This window comes from Carassius gibelio, chromosome B23 (assembly GCF_023724105.1).
Source record: "Carassius gibelio isolate Cgi1373 ecotype wild population from Czech Republic chromosome B23, carGib1.2-hapl.c, whole genome shotgun sequence".
In the NCBI taxonomy this organism is placed as follows: Eukaryota; Metazoa; Chordata; class Actinopteri; order Cypriniformes; family Cyprinidae; genus Carassius; species Carassius gibelio.
In genome coordinates this window covers 27,535,752-27,554,294 of record NC_068418.1, presented here as the reverse complement: position 1 = coordinate 27,554,294, position 18,543 = coordinate 27,535,752, and the positions used below count along the sequence as shown (strand labels likewise).

At 38.6% G+C, this 18,543-nt stretch overlaps 2 protein-coding genes across 3 annotated transcripts; both read left to right on the top strand.

Moving 5' to 3' along the window:
- The first annotated feature begins 1,880 nt into the window (after positions 1–1,880).
- si:ch211-149b19.4 (uncharacterized protein LOC100149596 homolog) lies at positions 1,881–5,391 on the top strand. The gene is made up of 7 exons (XM_052593242.1): positions 1,881–2,078; positions 2,788–2,931; positions 3,009–3,134; positions 3,209–3,250; positions 3,435–3,464; positions 3,569–3,607; positions 4,384–5,391. Exons 1-7 carry the CDS (start codon positions 1,992–1,994, stop codon positions 4,561–4,563), a joined length of 648 nt encoding a protein of 215 aa, XP_052449202.1. The 5' UTR covers positions 1,881–1,991; the 3' UTR covers positions 4,564–5,391.
- Positions 5,392–5,896: 505 nt separating this feature from the next.
- On the top strand, positions 5,897–17,341 carry LOC128011124 (cGMP-gated cation channel alpha-1-like). 2 transcript variants are annotated; one of them, XM_052593240.1, is made up of 9 exons: positions 5,897–6,411; positions 6,833–6,944; positions 7,051–7,113; positions 7,202–7,252; positions 7,333–7,434; positions 7,633–7,737; positions 7,822–7,928; positions 8,623–9,773; positions 16,524–17,341. In XM_052593240.1, the coding sequence occupies exons 1-9, from the start codon at positions 6,330–6,332 to the stop codon at positions 16,785–16,787; spliced, it is 2,037 nt and encodes a 678-aa protein (XP_052449200.1). In that variant the 5' UTR covers positions 5,897–6,329; the 3' UTR covers positions 16,788–17,341. The 2 variants fall into 2 exon arrangements, with proteins under 2 accessions (XP_052449200.1, XP_052449201.1); XM_052593241.1 differs by having other exon boundaries at positions 5,899–6,411; positions 6,820–6,944.
- The last annotated feature ends 1,202 nt before the right edge of the window (positions 17,342–18,543 follow it).

The following is an 18,543-nucleotide window of genomic DNA, read 5'->3' as shown; positions in this document are numbered from 1 at the left end:
GCTGGGGGATAGTCTCACTAATCATATGCTTTATGCTGATGATTTGGTGGCACTGTCTCCCTCCAGTGCTGGCCTGCAGCAACTTCTTAGAATATGCTCTCAATATGGTCAAATGTTAGATATAAAATTTAACACAATGAAGAGTATCCTTCTTTCTCTTTGGCAGGTCAACCTGAGGTTGTAAAGAAAATTAAATATTTGGGACATGTGATAAGAGATGACCTCAGTGATGATGATGATGTGCAGCGTCAGTGTGGAAAACTATGGGCAGGCAAATATGCTGGCACTTAAATTCCACATGTGTACACCTGATGTTAAAATCTCACTCTTCAAAACCTACTGCACTCCGTTGTATACTGCCCACCTGTGGTGTAATTTTAGTCTGTCGAAAATGAAAAAACTTGAAGTGGCTTATAATGATGCACTGAAAATTGTGCTTAAAATTCCTAGGTGGTGTAGTGCCAGTGAAATGTTTGTGTCTAATAATGTGCCCACTTTTAATGCTGCTTTAAGAAATCTTATGTATAGATTCATGTGCAGACTAACAGGATCTAAGAATATGATTATTGCGTCCATAGCTGATCTTTCTAAGAGTGATACAAGGTATACATCTTGCTTTTGGAAACATTGGACCCAAAGCCTGTATATGTTTTAATGATGCCTCGTCTGCATCATCCTTATGTTTTTGTATTGTTTTATATGTATGTATATACTGTATGTTGTTGTCTCTATAGACCTATGTGTCTTGAATAAAAGTTGAGTGATTGATATAAAAAAAGAGCAATTAAGTTCTGGAAAAATCTGAAAACTCAGTGACACCCAATTATATCATTATAGAGCCCTGCAACACCAAGAGATGAGCAAAGAAAGCAGCTGATCCAGAGCTTCAGTCCTGATGCTTCAGTAACATCTACTGATGCTCTGAATCACATCAGAATCAATCAGATTCCTGCGCAAATCAAACAGAATTACATCACTCAATGGCAAACCCTTACTCCTAAAACATTGCTGTCTCATATTTTAGAGCAGTCGATGCAATTAATGAAATAAATCAATTACATTTCTCTGTTTGTGTGAAAATATTCATGTAACTCTCTTTGTGGTCTTTTACATTTTCAAACGTAAATAGAATTTAACTGCACATTTTCTCACTAACTGCTACTAATTAGTTACATTTATTTTGTAATTAAATTATTTAATTGTTACATGTAACTAGTTAAACCCCAACACTGATCATGATGTATTTATGTCTGGACTTTGTGGCATTTTTAATGTCTTTTTGTCTTTATTCTGTATCTCTCCCTCGATGGACCTCAGGAGGCCGCCACAGACTCGGTGAGAACACCTTTCTCTCTCTCTCAGTGTGTGTGTGTGTGTGTGTGAGAGTGTGCTTACTGGTCTATTCAGACACATTACACACACAGCAGGCAGAAACAAGCTGTTATTTTGAAGATTATCCACGTCAGCTCTCTCTGTGTTTGGTTTCAGCTCTTATATGTGACAGTAAACATTCATCACTCAAATCACAAAAACACTCAACTGTGTGGTTAATTTCAGGAAAGGTACTTGTGTGACTATTTAAACTGAACTGAGATCGATGATGATGCCTTTAACTGAAAACTGCGTGTTTATTGTTGTCCTTTTGCATAATTACACCCTATTTTCCAATTTGCTACTATAAATCTGCTTTGACACAATCGGTATTGTTAAAGGGTTAACTTGACTTGGCTTGATATTTAAGCATTGTATGAGTTCAGCTTCACATTCCATTTACGTGACCTGTCAGTATGTGCTTAGGAAAATTCACTCTGTCATTAAGATGTAATTGATGCAAAATCCCCTAAACTGTCTGTGTCTAATGTGTGAGCAGTGACAGAATGTCTCTCTCCTCGTCAGACAGACGTGTGCATGTGTGCTCTTTATATACAGCTAAGAATACGTATACGCTCACATCTACAGTACTCTGATATTCTGAGAGATCAGACCAAGTCATGTTGTTCTTCCACGGATCTGAGCAAGCGCCGAGGCTTTTCCTGGCGATGTGTGTATGGGGATTCTTCCTTCAGCCAGCAGAACAGGTGTGTGTGTGTTTAAGAGATTGGGCTGGGGGGCAGAAGGGATTGTAGAGCTTATCATCTGTGTCCCTGCAGCACAGAAGCAGTCATCAGTAGCACAGGTATATCTGTAGCAATAGACAACAATACACTGTATGGGTCAAAATCATACATTTTGCAATATACAATATTAAGTAAAGATCATGTTCCATGAAGATTTTTTTCTAAATTTCCTACCATAAATATATAAAAACGTAATTTTTTATTAGTAATATGCATTGCTAACAGTGTGTCAATAATGCAAAATGATAGTTAAAGGCAGTTCATCATTGAATTCAGTGATGTCATCTCTGTTCAGTTAAATAGTGTCTGTGCATTTATTTGCAATCAAGTCAATGATATCGCTGTAGATGAAGTGACCCCAACTAAGCAAGGCAGAACTTCATTTGAACAACTTTAAAGATGATTTTTCTCAATATTTATTTATTTATTTTTTTTATTTTTATTTTACTTCCTCAGATTCCAGATTTTTAAATAGTTGTATCGCAGACAAATATTGTCCTCCTAAAAGAGAAACATCAATAGAAAGATTATTTAATGGGAAGGTTTTGGATGATATATATAAAATAAAAAAAGTAAAATTTTTGCGTTCCAGGGTCACATTTCTTCAAGAGTGTTGAACTGAACTGCTACAGAAATGCATGTACTGTTGTATGTGTGTATTTGTGTTCAGTTCCCGGTTGGAGAGGGTTTCAATCTGCTGCTGTATCCGTTATCTGTGATGGGGCCGTATGGATCTCACACCGTTCTGATACCAGCGACCGGGACAGAGCAGAACACACAGCGCAGCCAAACTCCACAGGCAAACAGCAGCAAGGTGAGTGTGTCCTACATATTATAGAAATGAAAAGTGTTTGTTAGTGTAGCTGTCATTTTAACCCTTTCTCTGCACAGATCAGCGCTCATAGTGAGTCCAAGCCATTACATGCAAACAGTGGGTTTCTCCAGCCAGACCCTGCCCCTGACTCCGCCCCTAGTCCCACCCATCTCCCGTCTGAATCTTTGCCTTTGCAGGGGCAGGTACAGATCAGCTCTCAGTTCACACACACTTCCTCAGCCTGCTCTGTCCTGACGGCTTTCTTGATTTCTTTTAGTTTCAGATGTCACATTTTGTCCCCTCAAATGTCCCTCTGCAGGTCAGTCAGCGACCATACTCCGTTGTTCCATTGTCTTCATTCATTAAACATTTCTCATTCTGTAACTCTAAAGTCAAACCTCACAGTTTATTCCTTCACATGCCTTTGTGGAGGATCACTTTGGGTGTTTATTATTTATTATTATTATTTATTCATTTATTTATTTATTTTAATTTTTTTAAAGGTCTATTCATTTTTTCAGCAGACTGTTGTCGTAAGTGTGTTCGCACAGTTTCACATTGGATAAAAATCTGTTTATAAATTGACATTGACAATTACAGAATTGATAATTAAGACACTGATTAATTTGTATTTCAGTCAAACTCGGGCAGTTCAGAGGAAGAAGCCGCTGCTCAGGTAAACACACACACACACACACACACACACACACACACACACACACAAACAAAGATTCATTGAACTGCTGTTTTTTCCCTCTCATTGAAAGTGAACTGTGACTGGACAGTGCAGTCTTTTGTTTTGTTTTTTGCCATGACATAAAGCTATCATTGAGTTTTTATCATTTTGGGTGCATCACGTTAAAGCTGCAGTAGGTAACTTTTGTAAAAATATATTTTTTTACATATTTATTAAACCTGTTATTATGTCCTGACAGTAGAATATGAGACAGATAATCTGTGTATAAATCAAGCTCCTCTGGCTCCTCCCAGTGTCCTATTGCCATTTGCAGAAAGTCATGCGCTCCCGGTAAGAAACAACCAATCAGAGCTGCGGTCCGTAACTTTGTTTGTGTTCATATTTATATAATTTATATAATAAGCGAGTACACCATGAATCCATTTTCCAAACCGTGTTTTTAGCTTGTCCTGAATCACTAGGGTGCACCTATAATAAGTTTTTATATTCGGACTATTTTAGATTGCTTCGGGGGTACCGCGGCGGAGTAACCCAGTACCTTTGTGATTCTTCATAGACATAAACAGAGAGAAGTAGTTCCGGCTACGATGTTCTTCCGCAAGACGCAAGCAGTTCTTATTATTAACCGCTAGAGCGTCAAAAGTTACTGACTGCAGCTTTAATCATGTAATTTTCATGTTTGTGTGATCTATTCCTTGTTTATGGGTTGTCCCATGATGAGATGTGTGTTATTACATCACCTCTCATTTTTTCAGGTGATCTATATGGTTCCCATCAGCGTGGGTTCACCCAGCATGGGTGTGATGGAGGGCACGGGGCCCAATCCTGGCCCTGGACCCCTGCAGGTCATGGGCAGCACCACTCCTGCTGCGGCGCAGCTGGACGCTCGGGGACAGCGGGCACAGACAGAGACGCTCGCTCCAGGAGTCCTCTGACCACAGGACAACACTCGCTGATTCACTGATGCCGTCTGTACTGATTTCTAAAATAACTTTGGTTGTAATTACGGTATTTTCCGGACTATACGTCACACTTTTTTTTCATAGTTTGGCTGGTTCTGCGACTTATATTCAGGTGCGACTTATTTATCAAAATTAATTTGACATGAACCAAGAGAAATTAACCGAGATAAAACATTACCATCTCCAGCCGCAAGAGGGCGCTCTATACTGCTCATTGCCTCCTGTAGACGGTAATGTTTTCTGTTGGTTCTCGGTTATACTCAGGTGTGACTCATAGTCCGAAAAATGCGGTAAAGCTTCAATTTCAGCCATAAAACAGCTCTACAGACAATACAGTGTCATTATTCAGTGCTAATTATTCAGCAAGCTCAGCTGTTCATAGCTAATTCCATACAATGAATATAAATTTTCTTTTAGGCTCCAGATCATGTAATTCAATTCTCTTTACTGTCACTGTAGTTCAGTAGTATTCCCAACAATCACTGCAGTTTTAAATCCAACTCTTCTATTATAGTTTATAATTTGGAGGAACACAATAACACTGAGGTTTTAATTTAAGGCAACAGAGGTGGTGAAATCAGTCTGATTACACACTAGGCACTAACAGATAAACTAGACAATTGTTGTATTGTGCTTATGCTTTTTCTGTTATTTGTCTTGGAATAACACTGGATTGAGATCGAACTGCTGATTGTTATTTTCAGGATGTGAGTTACTGTGAGAACTTGGCATTTTCTCTTGATATGTGTTCCCCCAGCATCATTTGTTTATTTATATTAAAGTCTGGTGCTGTCTTCTTTTTGTGTGTTTCCCAAGTCATTCAATGTTTATTTACTGATTACGGTTTGTTCCTGTAGTAAATAACCTGTTCTATTATTTAAAGAATTGTGGGTAAAAATAATGAACTTGATGAGAAATGAGCAGATTTTGTCCTCTGTGACAGAAAGTTCTTTTAGATTCAAACTGTAGAGGTTCGTATCGTATAACAATACAGCAAAGTTCTTTTTTAAAATGCAAATTTCATAACTATTAGATAATAACAATAGTTATTAGAGAACTATTTTCACATTCACAGGTAAAATAATGTGATGAAGCTGTGAGAGGAAGACTGTAATGAGGTGCCTGTATCTGTTCCTCTGGTAGAGTCTTTAAGGCGGATGAAGTGTTGAGTTAACCTGAACGCTGCAGGATTAATGGGTTTATGGTGATTAGTGGAGAAAGCTGACTGGGCACATTATCAGACAGATAATCTCTCAACCTGCTGCACTCAAGGTGAACATTGCAAAATAACACATACTAACACACTAAACACATATGATGAGAGCTAGATCAAGACAAACGGAGAACACTGATGTTTCACTGTAAATTTGTGTGTGGCAGAGCGAATGCAAACTCTTACTCTGATTTACAGACTGTAGACTGAGAGCTCAAACCAGGGCTGCATGAACCATCCCTCAGTCCACTGGTTGATACTGACTTCATGAGGAAGTCTTGTTTTTCTGTCTCAGATTCTCAGTGGATTTGCTCAGGCCCCAGTGTCTGTATGTGTGTGTGTGTGTGTGTGTGTGTGTGTAAGAGAGAGAGAATGAGTGACCTGATGACTGTCATCTGTGTAATCCCACAACCTGCTGTGCCAGTCTGAAATCATCTCGTGGACCGCGATCATTGGGAATACTCAACAAATTATCAGCGTTCCAGGTTTATCCCAAACATACTCTCATGCTTTTGTGTGTGAGAGAATGAGCTCATGCTTTCACTCGCACACCTGTGATGCTGATGATGATGTCAGTGTGGCGCTAATGTGTGTGAAGGCAGCAGAAGGTAAGTACTGATGGATCACTTACTTGATTTGTTATTATTTAATTTTATTTAGATAGATTTACAATTATTCTCTGTCATTTTGGTTGAAAATAAAAGGGTTAGAAAATAAAAGATGAGGCTGCAGAGACTGTGCTGCTTGTGTTCATGACATACAGAGTTGTATACTGTTAAAATTTTGACTGTTAAAAACAATAATCTGGTACTGCATGTTGTCTTTTTTACAATTGGGAGATTGTTCATTTTAGTAAATGTATTTAGTTGGCATTTTCCATTTCAATTTGTCCAGTTAAAATAAGTTTATTATAACTGATTTCTGATCCTGAAGCATTTGGAAGAGAATCTCAATCTCAGTTGCTGTGAACTACATCTGCACATTTTCTAAAATGTGAAATGTGGATTTTTATGCAGTACTGTGTGACAGACAGGTGGCTTGACCAATCAGCCAGGATGTCTGCTCAAGTGAGGCCTCTGGTCCCGCCCACATTTCTCCTTGAAGGGCTGGAGCAGGTTGCGATAGCCACAGAGGACATTATGTGAGCAATGCATTTTGGGTGATGGATAGATGGATTATTATCTCAGATAGAAATCAGTGGTTGGTTAATGATCAATAAGTTATAGTTTTTTTTCTTTTTCCTGAAGAGAAGAGAAGCACCCAAAAGCTGGAACTTACTTCAATGCCAACAACAGCAATAACAATGAAGAGTGAGTTCATATACACACACTGCTACACTACACACACTTACGCTTCAGGTGCTTTGACTGCTTTTACCTTTGTGTCCTATATTCACAGAGAGGAAAAGAAGAAGAAGAAGAAGAAGAAAGAAAGAAAGGAGAAGAAAGAGTAAGATAAAATGATTTTTCAAACATTTGCTTCTTTCATTCATTCATTGATGGTTACTCTACATATTTGGGTTTTTCCAGAAAAAAAGAGAAGAAGGAAAAAAAGAAAAAAGAAGCAGAAGAGAAAGAGAAAGAGAAAGAGAAAGAGAAAGAGAAAGAGAAAGAGAAAGAGAAGAAAGAGCCGTAGGTTCATCTATGTTTAGACTCTCAGACCTCATCATCTTTTTCTGTATGTTTTTGATATTGTATATTTGTTAAGGTGAAGCATGTCATTTTTATGCCGTTAGAGAAATGTGATCTGTTCTTTGGGAGATGGGGTGCATGTTGGAACTGTTACTGTTCTGCATTTAGTCTCTATTACTCTATACTTTTGTGTTCCAGACCAAAGGAGATTGAGGTTGTGGATCCAGCGGGAAACATGTACTACAACTGGCTCTTTGTGATCACCTGTCCTGTGATGTACAACTGGGTTCTCATCATAGCGAGGTGCCTGTCACGTCACAAAACAACACTCTGCTCTCTGATAGTTTAGTCTGTGGATCTCAGCTCGACTCTCTCTCTGTCTCTCAGAGCTTGCTTCGAGGAGCTGCAGTCGGACTATCTGATGTACTGGTTCATCCTGGATTTCTTATCAGATCTGGTGTATCTACTGGACATGGTGTTCAGGACCAGGACAGGTGAGTTCCAGCTCCATCAGCAGAACCGTCAGAGAATGTTGAAATCGTTTCCACTGATATCATCAGCTTGAGTGCACAGACACTATTTGAACTAAACTGAGCTGGATGATGACATCACTGGGCTCATGAATCAATGATGAAATACAAAATTCTGGCATGAAACTCTAGATGGTGCAGTCTGATAGGTCTAACTTAATCTTACATAATGATATCATTACCACATGGCACAGCTGATGTATCAATAGCCAATGAGCTCGCTGCTCAAAATTCAAATACTTGGCAGTGCTTGCTGTAGCAGTAACAGTGAACTTTAGAAACCCTCCCCCTTCCCTAGTTCCACATGTATATATCTGCTACAAAGTGATTCATATATGATACATGGGGGTTATTTCATGTATGTTTTATATGCAGCAGCAGTATTTCGTACATGTACGCAACACCATGTTGTAGATATATTGGCAGCAGCAGCAGCAAAGCAGATCTATATTCCGCCAAAACAAAATACATTAACATTGTCATGTGCATATTACAATGCAAATTCCTTTAATTACTTTAACTGAAAATTGAGTGTTTACTGTTTTGTAATAATACACACTAGTTTAATTATTTAATACTGTAAAGCTGCTTTTTAACCCAATTTTATGAATTAAAGTGACTTGATTTGTAGCCTTGTTGTGTTTGTGCTCGGTTGCAGGATATCTGGAGCAGGGGCTGCTGGTGAAAGACGAGAAGAAACTTCGCGATCGCTACACGCAGAGCATCCAGTTCAAGCTGGACCTGGCCTCTATGGTTCCGACTGATATCTTCTACTTTTACTTTGGTCTGAACTATCCCGAGATTCGCATGAACAAGCTACTAAGGGTCAACCGCTTGTTTGAGTTTTTCCAGCGCACAGAAACACGGACTAACTTTCCCAACCTGTTTCGAATCTCAAATCTCGTCATGTACATTGTGATCATCATCCACTGGAATGCCTGCATGTATTACTCCTTCTCCAAGGCCATTGGCTTTGGGACGGATAAGTTTGTGTATCCGGACATCTCGGACCCTGAGTTTGGCAGGTTAGAGAGAAAGTATGCATACAGCATGTACTGGTCCACACTCACGCTCACCACCATCGGTGAAACGCCGCCCCCTGTCAAAAACTCAGAGTACTTCTTTGTGGTGACGGACTTCTTGGTTGGCGTGTTGATTTTTGCCACCATTGTCGGTAACGTCGGCTCCATGATCACCAACGCAAATGCGGCACGAGCAGATTTCCAGGCTCGCATCGATGCCATCAAACAGTACATGAGCTTCCGAAAGGTCACCAAAGACTTGGAGAAACGGGTAATAAAGTGGTTTGATTTCTTGTGGACCAACAAGAAAGCGGTGGATGAGAGGGAAGTGCTGAAGTACCTTCCGGACAAACTGCGTGCGGAGATTGCTATAAATGTCCACCTGGACACTCTGAAAAAAGTGCGCATCTTTGCAGACTGCGAGGCCGGGCTCCTGGTGGAGCTGGTGCTGAAGCTTCAGCCACAGGTCTACAGCCCCGGAGACTACATCTGCAAGAAGGGTGACATCGGTCGCGAGATGTACATCATTAAAGAAGGAAAGCTGGCTGTGGTGGCTGATGATGGAGTCACGCAATTCGTGGTGCTGAGTGATGGCAGTTACTTCGGAGAGATCAGCATCCTCAACATCAAGGGCAGTAGAGCAGGCAACCGAAGAACAGCCAACATCCGCAGCATCGGCTATTCAGACCTGTTCTGCCTGTCCAAAGATGACCTGATGGAGGCGCTAACTGAATATCCAGATGCCAAGGCCATGCTGGAGGAGAAGGGACGACAAATCCTTATGAAGGTATGCGGTTCAGTAAACGGCCTTGAAACGGTAATGCATGAAACCCTATGTAGAGTCAACTGGAAACACACGGCATGACAGTCAATAAGAGTGGGAATATAAATTCCTTGTATAAATTCCTTGTATAACCAAGAAAAAAAAATGCATTACATTTTTCTTTTCTTTGTACTGTATATTTCTGTTTATGTTTTCAGTAGCTACTGAGACAGTTATTAAGAAAAATACATCATGCACAACAGAGGCCAGAGATGCTGAAGACGAGCACAAAGAGGATAAAATACAGCTGCAGGCAGAAAACAAGCTCACTGTTCATGATAGATGAAACATATGAAGAAAATATAAATATTGAATTGGGGTGTGGGGTTACATTAATGTATCACTGAAGGGAACAGTCTAGAAAAAAGGTTGGCATTTTCTTTTCTTATCTCTTTATAAAGCTTAGCTCTGCTTTGTTTACAGCAGTACCCAAGGAAACACTACAGGTCCTTCTAAAAAAATTAGCATATTGTGATAAAAGTTTATTATTTTCCATAATGTTATGATAAAAATGAAACTTTCATATATTTTAGATTCATTGCACACCAACTGAAATATTTCAGGTCTTTTATTGTTTTAATACTGATGATTTTGGCATATAGCTCATGAAAACCCAAAATTCCTATCTCAATGATGACATGTGTGTGCACTGTGCCAAGGCATCAGTCATTTAAATTTTTGACAACAGACATAATTTCAGCAAAGCAGCATTATTAAGTAAATAAAATGAAAATAAAGTACATAAAAATATTTTGACCTTACAGCTCCAAACTCTGTTCTAGAGGGCCAGTATCCTTTATATTTTAGCTCCCAGGGTCGGACTGGTGGTAAAACCAGTACTCATTACCAGGACCCCAAAGGAAGAGAGAGCCCTTGAAAAGTATGATTCTGAAATATATTTTATTTTACCTGGATATGTTCATGGGGCATAGGGGCCCATCAGGACTGCCCGTGCCAGGGACGTGCACAGGAATTTTGAGGGGCAGTTGCTCTGATCTAAAAAAGGGCACTCACCCCCCCTCACCCTATATCACAGGCTATATGAAGGACTGTAATACTATAATATATTATTAATACTATAATAATATATTATTAAAACTATAATATTATATATTAATACTATTAAAACTATAATACTATATATAATATATTATTAATACTATAATACTATCAAAGTTTTAAAATGACATTGTGAAACCAGCAAAAGAAGCGTTGGGTGAGATGCGGAAGAAATAGTCCGGACCCACTTTATATTAAGTGGCCTTAACTACTATGTACTTACATTTTAATTAATCATTTAGTACAATGTACTTATTGTGTACATACATGTTTTTACATTGTACTTATATTTAAAAAAAAAAACTACATGTAATTACATCTGTATTTAATTTCTGTAATTACATTTATAATTACACTGTTGACCCATACTTTACACCTTATCCCACCCTTACCCATACCTCCAACCCTCTCCCTAACCTTACCCCTGTCCCACCTCAATAGCAGCAAAAGTGTTTTACAATACAATATGAACACAATAAGTACATTGTACTTATTTTTTTATGTAAGTACATAGTAGTTAAGGCCACTTAATATAAAGTGGGACCAATAGTCCTACCCACAATAGCGATTAAGTACAAAAACCGAACGAATCCCTTTAAATATATCATCTGATCGATGTCTTGAGGTGTGGTAACCATGGTATATGAGGAATAATTGACTCCGCTTCGAGTAATGACCGAATCACCACCTCAAGTGTGCATTATTTTTCTAATAATTCAACGGCCCGTCGTCAATTATTCCTTACTTGAATCACAGCTTAAATAGTGTTTTGACATCGACAACCCAAGTGCATTTTACCTCAAACTTGCGTCTAGTTAACTTTCTAAAGTAGCAATCGCTTCTCGGGTCGACATAAACACACTGACAAAATTATATTCAGAATTAAAAATATTTTTATACCACTTTTTAATGTGTGATTGTGTAATGGTTTTCACGAGATACCAACCTTTCGCAAACTTGCTTCCAACACTCGTTCTCATGGAGACGCGGTGTGCACGGAGGGGAGGGCTGTGCGCGCGCGAGTAACGTTATGTGAGAGAGACTCGCGAGTGAGAGATGCAGGGAAATGACAGTGGAAATGAAATGCAGCTGAACGCTTGCTCTATGAAAGACATTGACAAAGACGAAAACTAAGGACATTTAATCTATAATTTTATTTCATTTTAGTTAGTTTTGCCAAACACACATTACAGTTTTGGTTAGTTATCGTTTTTTGTAATGCCTCGTTTTTATTTTTATTTCAGTTAACAATTTTTCCCAACTAGTTTTCGTTTTTTTGTTCGATTTCGTTTACGATTATAACCTTACTATTACTTTTCCGACAACGTTGAGTCGTCTCACCCGACAACCCTGACAATCGGACAATCTCCTTCTAAGGCCGCTCATGCAGGCTCAGCTCAGGTGCCGGTCGCGTGCAGCGCTGCAGCCACGTAAAGAGAGTTTGCCCTTCCCCTTCCGACTTTCACTTTCGGAAGGGTGCCCGAATATGGAAGTGAATGAGGCTTTGCGATTTTTTTTATTTATTTATTTTTTTTTATCTAGGCCTACGTGAAATTCTGCATCCATTGTACGATTTTTTTAATTTATTTTTTTTCCACCTCGGAAGGGCAACGTGAGTCGAGAAGGGCATATGGGCAGTTGCCCGGGCAACCTGAGCAACCCCCCTGTGCACGTCCCTGGCCCATGCATAGGGGGGTTGCTCAGGTTGCCCGGGCAAATCTTCTTGTGGATCTTGTGGATCTTGTGTAATGCCCCTGTTAGCTCCAACCCTAATTATACACAGTTGAACCATCTAATCAAATGATTTGCGATCCCGCTCCGAACTCCTGAACTGACTCAAATGATTCATGAACCCGCTCCGAACTCTCTAATTGATTCAAATGATCCACGAAGCGGCTCTGAACTCCCGAACTTATTCAAATGTTTGCGAACCCGCTCTGAACTCCTGAACTGACTCAAATGATCCGCGATCCCTAAACTGACTCAAATGATTAGCGAACCCGCTACGAACTCTCGAATTGATTCAAATGATTTGCGATCCCTGAGCTGACTCAAATGATTCGCGATCCCGCTCCAAACTCCCGAACTGACTCAAATGATTCGCAATCCCGCTCCGAATACCCGAACAGACTCAAATGATTTGCGAACCCGCTCCGAACTCTCGAATTGATTCTTATGATCTGCGAAGCCGCTCCGAACTCCCGAACTGATTCAAATGATTTGCGATCCCCAAACTGACTGAAATGATTGGCGATCCCGCTCCGAACTCCCAAACTGACTCAAATCATTTGCGATCCCGTTCCGAACTCTCAAACTGACTCAAATGATCCGTGAACATGCTCCGAACTCCCGAACTGACTCAAATGATTCGCGATCCCGCTCTGAACTCCCAAACTAGTTCAAATGATTCACACTCCATACTATGAACTCCCAAAATGACTCAAATGATTTGCAAACCCACTTTGAACTCCCAAACTGACTCAAATGAATCATGCTCTGAACTCCCGAACTGACTCAAATGATTCACAATCTGAAGTTCCCATCCAAATCATATAGTATGTTGTAAACAAATAAAATATCAATATTTTCATTCCGAACTGCTTTCCACGTCAAAACATCCACGAACATAACCAGGGGCCTGTTCTTCGTACGTCGCTTATTACATCCGAGATCAAATGACACATCCAAGATGATATCATCATGCTAATCCTGATCTGGCTAATTGGGTTCTTTGAACACACCTGTTGTGTATGATTAGTATCGCTGGATTGAGTTATCTGAGATAATTGCGCGTTCATGTGTTGTCTTAAAAGGGGATATGTATCGATACTCGAAACCATGATCAGCAGTGCAGCGATTGGCTGGTAGCAAGACGGCAATGAAATGACGTCATATAAAAGTCCAGAAATTTTTTCGAGTTTTTCGTCAGGTGTCGTTTTAAATTATAAGGAAACAGCCAAGCAAACAAAACTACATAAATGTTATAATAGATACATGAAACAGATAATAGATACATGTTTTTATTTTATTAGAATTTTTTTCATGATTCCCAATTATTTAGATTCGCAATTTATAATAGTTGTGCAGTCTTTACATTTTTATTTCAATGTAGATATTATCTATTCATTTCATTTTATATTTGGACAGATTTGTTACGTGAGAGCATTAATGAAAGTTTCTTAAGGGTCAATATCATGTTATCTGCATCTCCTGCGCTCCATCAAGCCACTCTTATAATAGCAGTCATCACTCAAAATAATGCACGACTCTATTATCTGTATGGCATGTGTGTAAGAATCTAATACAATTATGAAGTAATACTTTTATGACAAATAAATATTTCAGTGAGTAAAACTGGCTGTCTATAGTAGGCTGTTATGGACTACACAACATTTTAATATTATTATAACATTTTTTTTTAATGATTATTAATTTAAATTATTGTCCCTAGATCAGTACGATACTCTTGTAAAAATGTAGCGGTGGTAGCAGACATATGTTGAGTATCAGTTCTGGTTGAAAAGAAGCGATCTAATCCTGTTTAAATGAAATAAGCCTGCTCCCGACCAGGTTTAAGCTTACGGACCTGTTGCTATGACAGCAGCTCCGGGATGAGCTTCGAAGAACCAAACGATCCAAGATCACGCCAAATCGTCAACATTCAAATCCAGCTAACTGAGTTAGCGATGTACGAAGAACGGGCCCCAGGTGAGCAGATCACTCTCTCACTATTTGTTTGCTCTAGTCTTAATCGACTCATCATCATCATCCACCAATCAGAACACACAAGAACTCTTTGACCACAGCTGCTGTGCTTCAAAAGCTCTTGCAGCAGCTCAACCCTGGTTTTCTCTGAGGTGGTCGGATCACATCAGATTGTGGTTAATCTTGCAGATCATGACTTATATCTACTCTTCCTCTCCCTGCAGTTTGGTAATATAAAGATTCCTCATTTGAACTCCCACCTTTTCTGTTGGTTTTATTGTTCTGGGTCTGAATTTGGGCTCCTGGGATCTCAAAAAAGAAATATTTTCAATCTCCAAGGTGAACGTTATGACAACACACTCATCGGGTTCATTGGGGTAATATATAGAACCATTGGGTTCTTTACTCAACTCCAAAAGACCTTTTGTGCTAAAAAGGTTCTATAATGACAAGAAAGAACCCTTTTGGCACAAAGGTTCTTTAGGCTATTATTCATTCATATATTACATTATTTTTCAACATTTTGTATTTGTAATTAAATCATTGTTTTTAGTAACTTAATATCACATTTTAATCATGCTTGATTAACTACATAAAATGATATAAATATATAAATTTTCTGACCCCATATCTTGAATTTTGTGATCATTCAAATGTATTTGAATACACCAAATAATGCAGTAAAACAAAGCACTCAAAATGCACACACACACGTGTATGACTTCATTATGTAACTTTACATTAGCCTAGATGCGTGCACTTTTTAGGCACGATTTGTTTCGTTTTTGAATATACTTGATTGACACATTCGCTGTTGAAACATTCCTCTTAGTCCAGTGTCTGCGCTGTTTTTCTCCAGAAGTTATTAGCGATTAAAGATGTCTTTGTACACATAAAAAAAAGTTGCTGGTATCTCGTTGTTGCAGTCTCTGCTATTTTGTTGATGAAAGTGAAACTGACGTGACATTCAGCCAAGTATGGTGACCCATACTCAGAATTTGTGCTCTGCATTTAACCCATCCAAAGTGCACACACACAGAGCATTGAACACACACACACAGAGCAGTGGGCAGCCATTTATGCTGCGGTGCCCAGGGAGCCTTGCTCAAGGGCACCTAAGTCATGGAATTGAAGGTGGAGAGAGAACTGAGCATGCACTCCCCCCACCCACAATTCCTGCCGGCCCGAGACTCGAACTCACAACCCTTCAATTGGGAGTCTGACTCTCTAACCATTAGGCCACGACTTCCAGGAAATTATATGCAAATTATATAATGTTGTTGCTCCAACTCTGTAGTGCTTGGCCCAGTGTTGGCACCTTGTGGAGTAACTGATTAGTACAAAACCAATTCAGTGTACATGTGCAATGTACAAAGACACGGTCACAAAATGAAATTTTCAAGTTTCAGTTTAGCATAAAAACTGAATTATACTTTAGGCTTTAGATGACTGGATTACAGGAAAATCATTTGCATATAATTTTGAGAAAACCGGATCATTAGACAAATTTCTAACAATTTTCCTTATTAATGGAGTTAGTTTTCAACTGCAGCTGTGCATTGCAATGCTACTTATGTGTGCACTAAAGACAGCTATGTTCTGCAAGCAGTGCCTCAAAAGAGTATATTAACCTTTACAAATAGTATAAGATCAAAGAGCAGTCATGGGCTTCATCGCACTGGATGTGTGTTGTGACAAACCTGGGCTTCTGCTCGATGTTGCAGCACTGTCAGTGTCAGCCAAATATTGTCCTCGTAACAAACCATACATCACTGGAAAAATTGTTTATTCAGCTGTATGTACACATCTCAGTTTAAAAACAGAAAACAAAAAACAAAAAACAAAAAAAATATTATGATTGGTTTTGTGGTCCAGGGTCACATAAACTCTAAACGGAAGCAATACAAGTGTGTATTAAATCTTTTAATGGTTTATAATATTTATCCATAGGACAATCTTCTGGATTTAGAGCTGGCCAAGCAGGGACCCGATCCCAAAGACATGGAGGAAAAGGTGGTAAAGATCGGCAGCGTGTTGGATGACCTTCAGACGTGCTTCGCCCGGCTTTTAGCCGAACATGATGCAACACAAGGGAAACTGAAGAAGCGCATGACTAAATTAGAAAAGAAGATAACAGACTCCAGCAGAGCAGTGCTTTCTGAGATGCTGGACCCAGATCTGGAGACTGCAGAGAAGAAAGAAGAGAAGGAATAGGATGAAAGGTGCAGACAAACCTGATTAAACAAATTAGTTTTAGAAATTTGAACAGACACCTTGTATATTTTCTAGTCTGCCTTTGGTTTGGACTGGATTTGTGGAGATGGATAAAACCGTAGATTCACATGAGCTTTCTCCTGCCCAACATCAGATTTATCCTTTCCAGCAGTGTGTGAATGAAGAAATCTAGTAAATCTTTGTTTGGTTCTTCCGTTTACCTGTGACTGGTAGCACGCAAATGTAAAATACTGTACAGATGATTGGTGTTAACAGCATTTATCTGTGGTTAATACAGATTATATCATATGTCATTTATTCTGTCATGTCTATCATGAGAAATATAAAAATAAAATTAATCCCCTTTGTTAGTAAAAGTCTGTATGATCTAGTTTCACTCTAACCTCTTGTAATCAACATTTATATTTGGAGGATAACACTAATAATGATGCTGCTCTAGCAATATCAGTTAAAAGTTTAATCAGAGAACTAAATTTGGTGTAAAAAACATTCAGATACATCTTCAATAAAGAATATCTGACCAGACCCTTTAATATGGCATTTGTGTTTTGACTCTCTTATTCTATATACACTACCAGTAAGATTTTTAATATCTTTAAAAGTATTCTCTTCTGCTCACCAAACCTGCATTTATTTAAACCAAAGTAGAGCAAAAACAGAAAAACTTTGAAATAATTTTACTATTTAAAATATATTCTATTTGAATATATTTTAAAATGTAATTTATTCCTGTGATTTCAAAGCTGAATTTTTAGCATCATTTGTTATGTTTATGTTGAAAACAGCAGTAGACTTTTTTCAGATTTTTGTTTAGTTCATGAACAGGAACAACATTTATCTGAAATTTTAATATTTTGTAACGAATGTCTTTATTATCACTTTTGATAAACTAAAGCATTCTAGCTAAATGAAAGTAATGATTTCTTCAATCAAGTATCATCTTCTCTGCAATGCTGCATTTATTTCATAAAAAATAAAGAATAGGAAACCTACCATTTGAAAATATACTTATATTTTAATATAATTTAAAATTTATTTTTCTTGTAATGCTAAAGCTACCATACTTCAGCTTTCAAAGTTTTATATTAGAATGATTTCTGGATAAAATACTAGAAAAGGTGTTATCCTCACAATTATATTCCTTCTTAGAGAAAAATGGTATATGTGAGGATTTCCAGTCAGGATTTAGACAGTATCATAGTACTGAGACTGCTCTCCCTAAGCCCCTTTCACACTGCCATTCCGGCAAATACACGGGTAAAGTGTTCTGTGAATTGTTCCTGGGTTGCTAGATTTTGCACTTTCACACTGCCAGTGATTACCTGGGATATGTGCGTGCTTTCACACACAACCCGTAAAGATCCCGTAACGACACGTAACATCAGGGTGTGACGTGTAATGTACGAGTCGAAAACGTTAGGCATGTTATACTTTCACTGAAGCAAGCGAGTGATCTCGGCGTCAGCACGGAAAGCGAGGAACTAACTGATCTCTGCTTCATTACAGTTTGCACATATTTTTTTCATCGCGAACGTTGATCTTCCTTCAAAACAGCCGGTAAAACAGTCACGCGTTAACACGAGTCATCACTTCGACGCGCCTTTAATTCAATTCAATTCAAGTTTATTTGTATAGCGGTTTTTACAATACAAATCGTTACAAAGCAACTTTACAGAAAATTATGTTTCTACAATATTTAGTAGTCGCTAGTAGTTTGTGCACGTTTGACAGGATT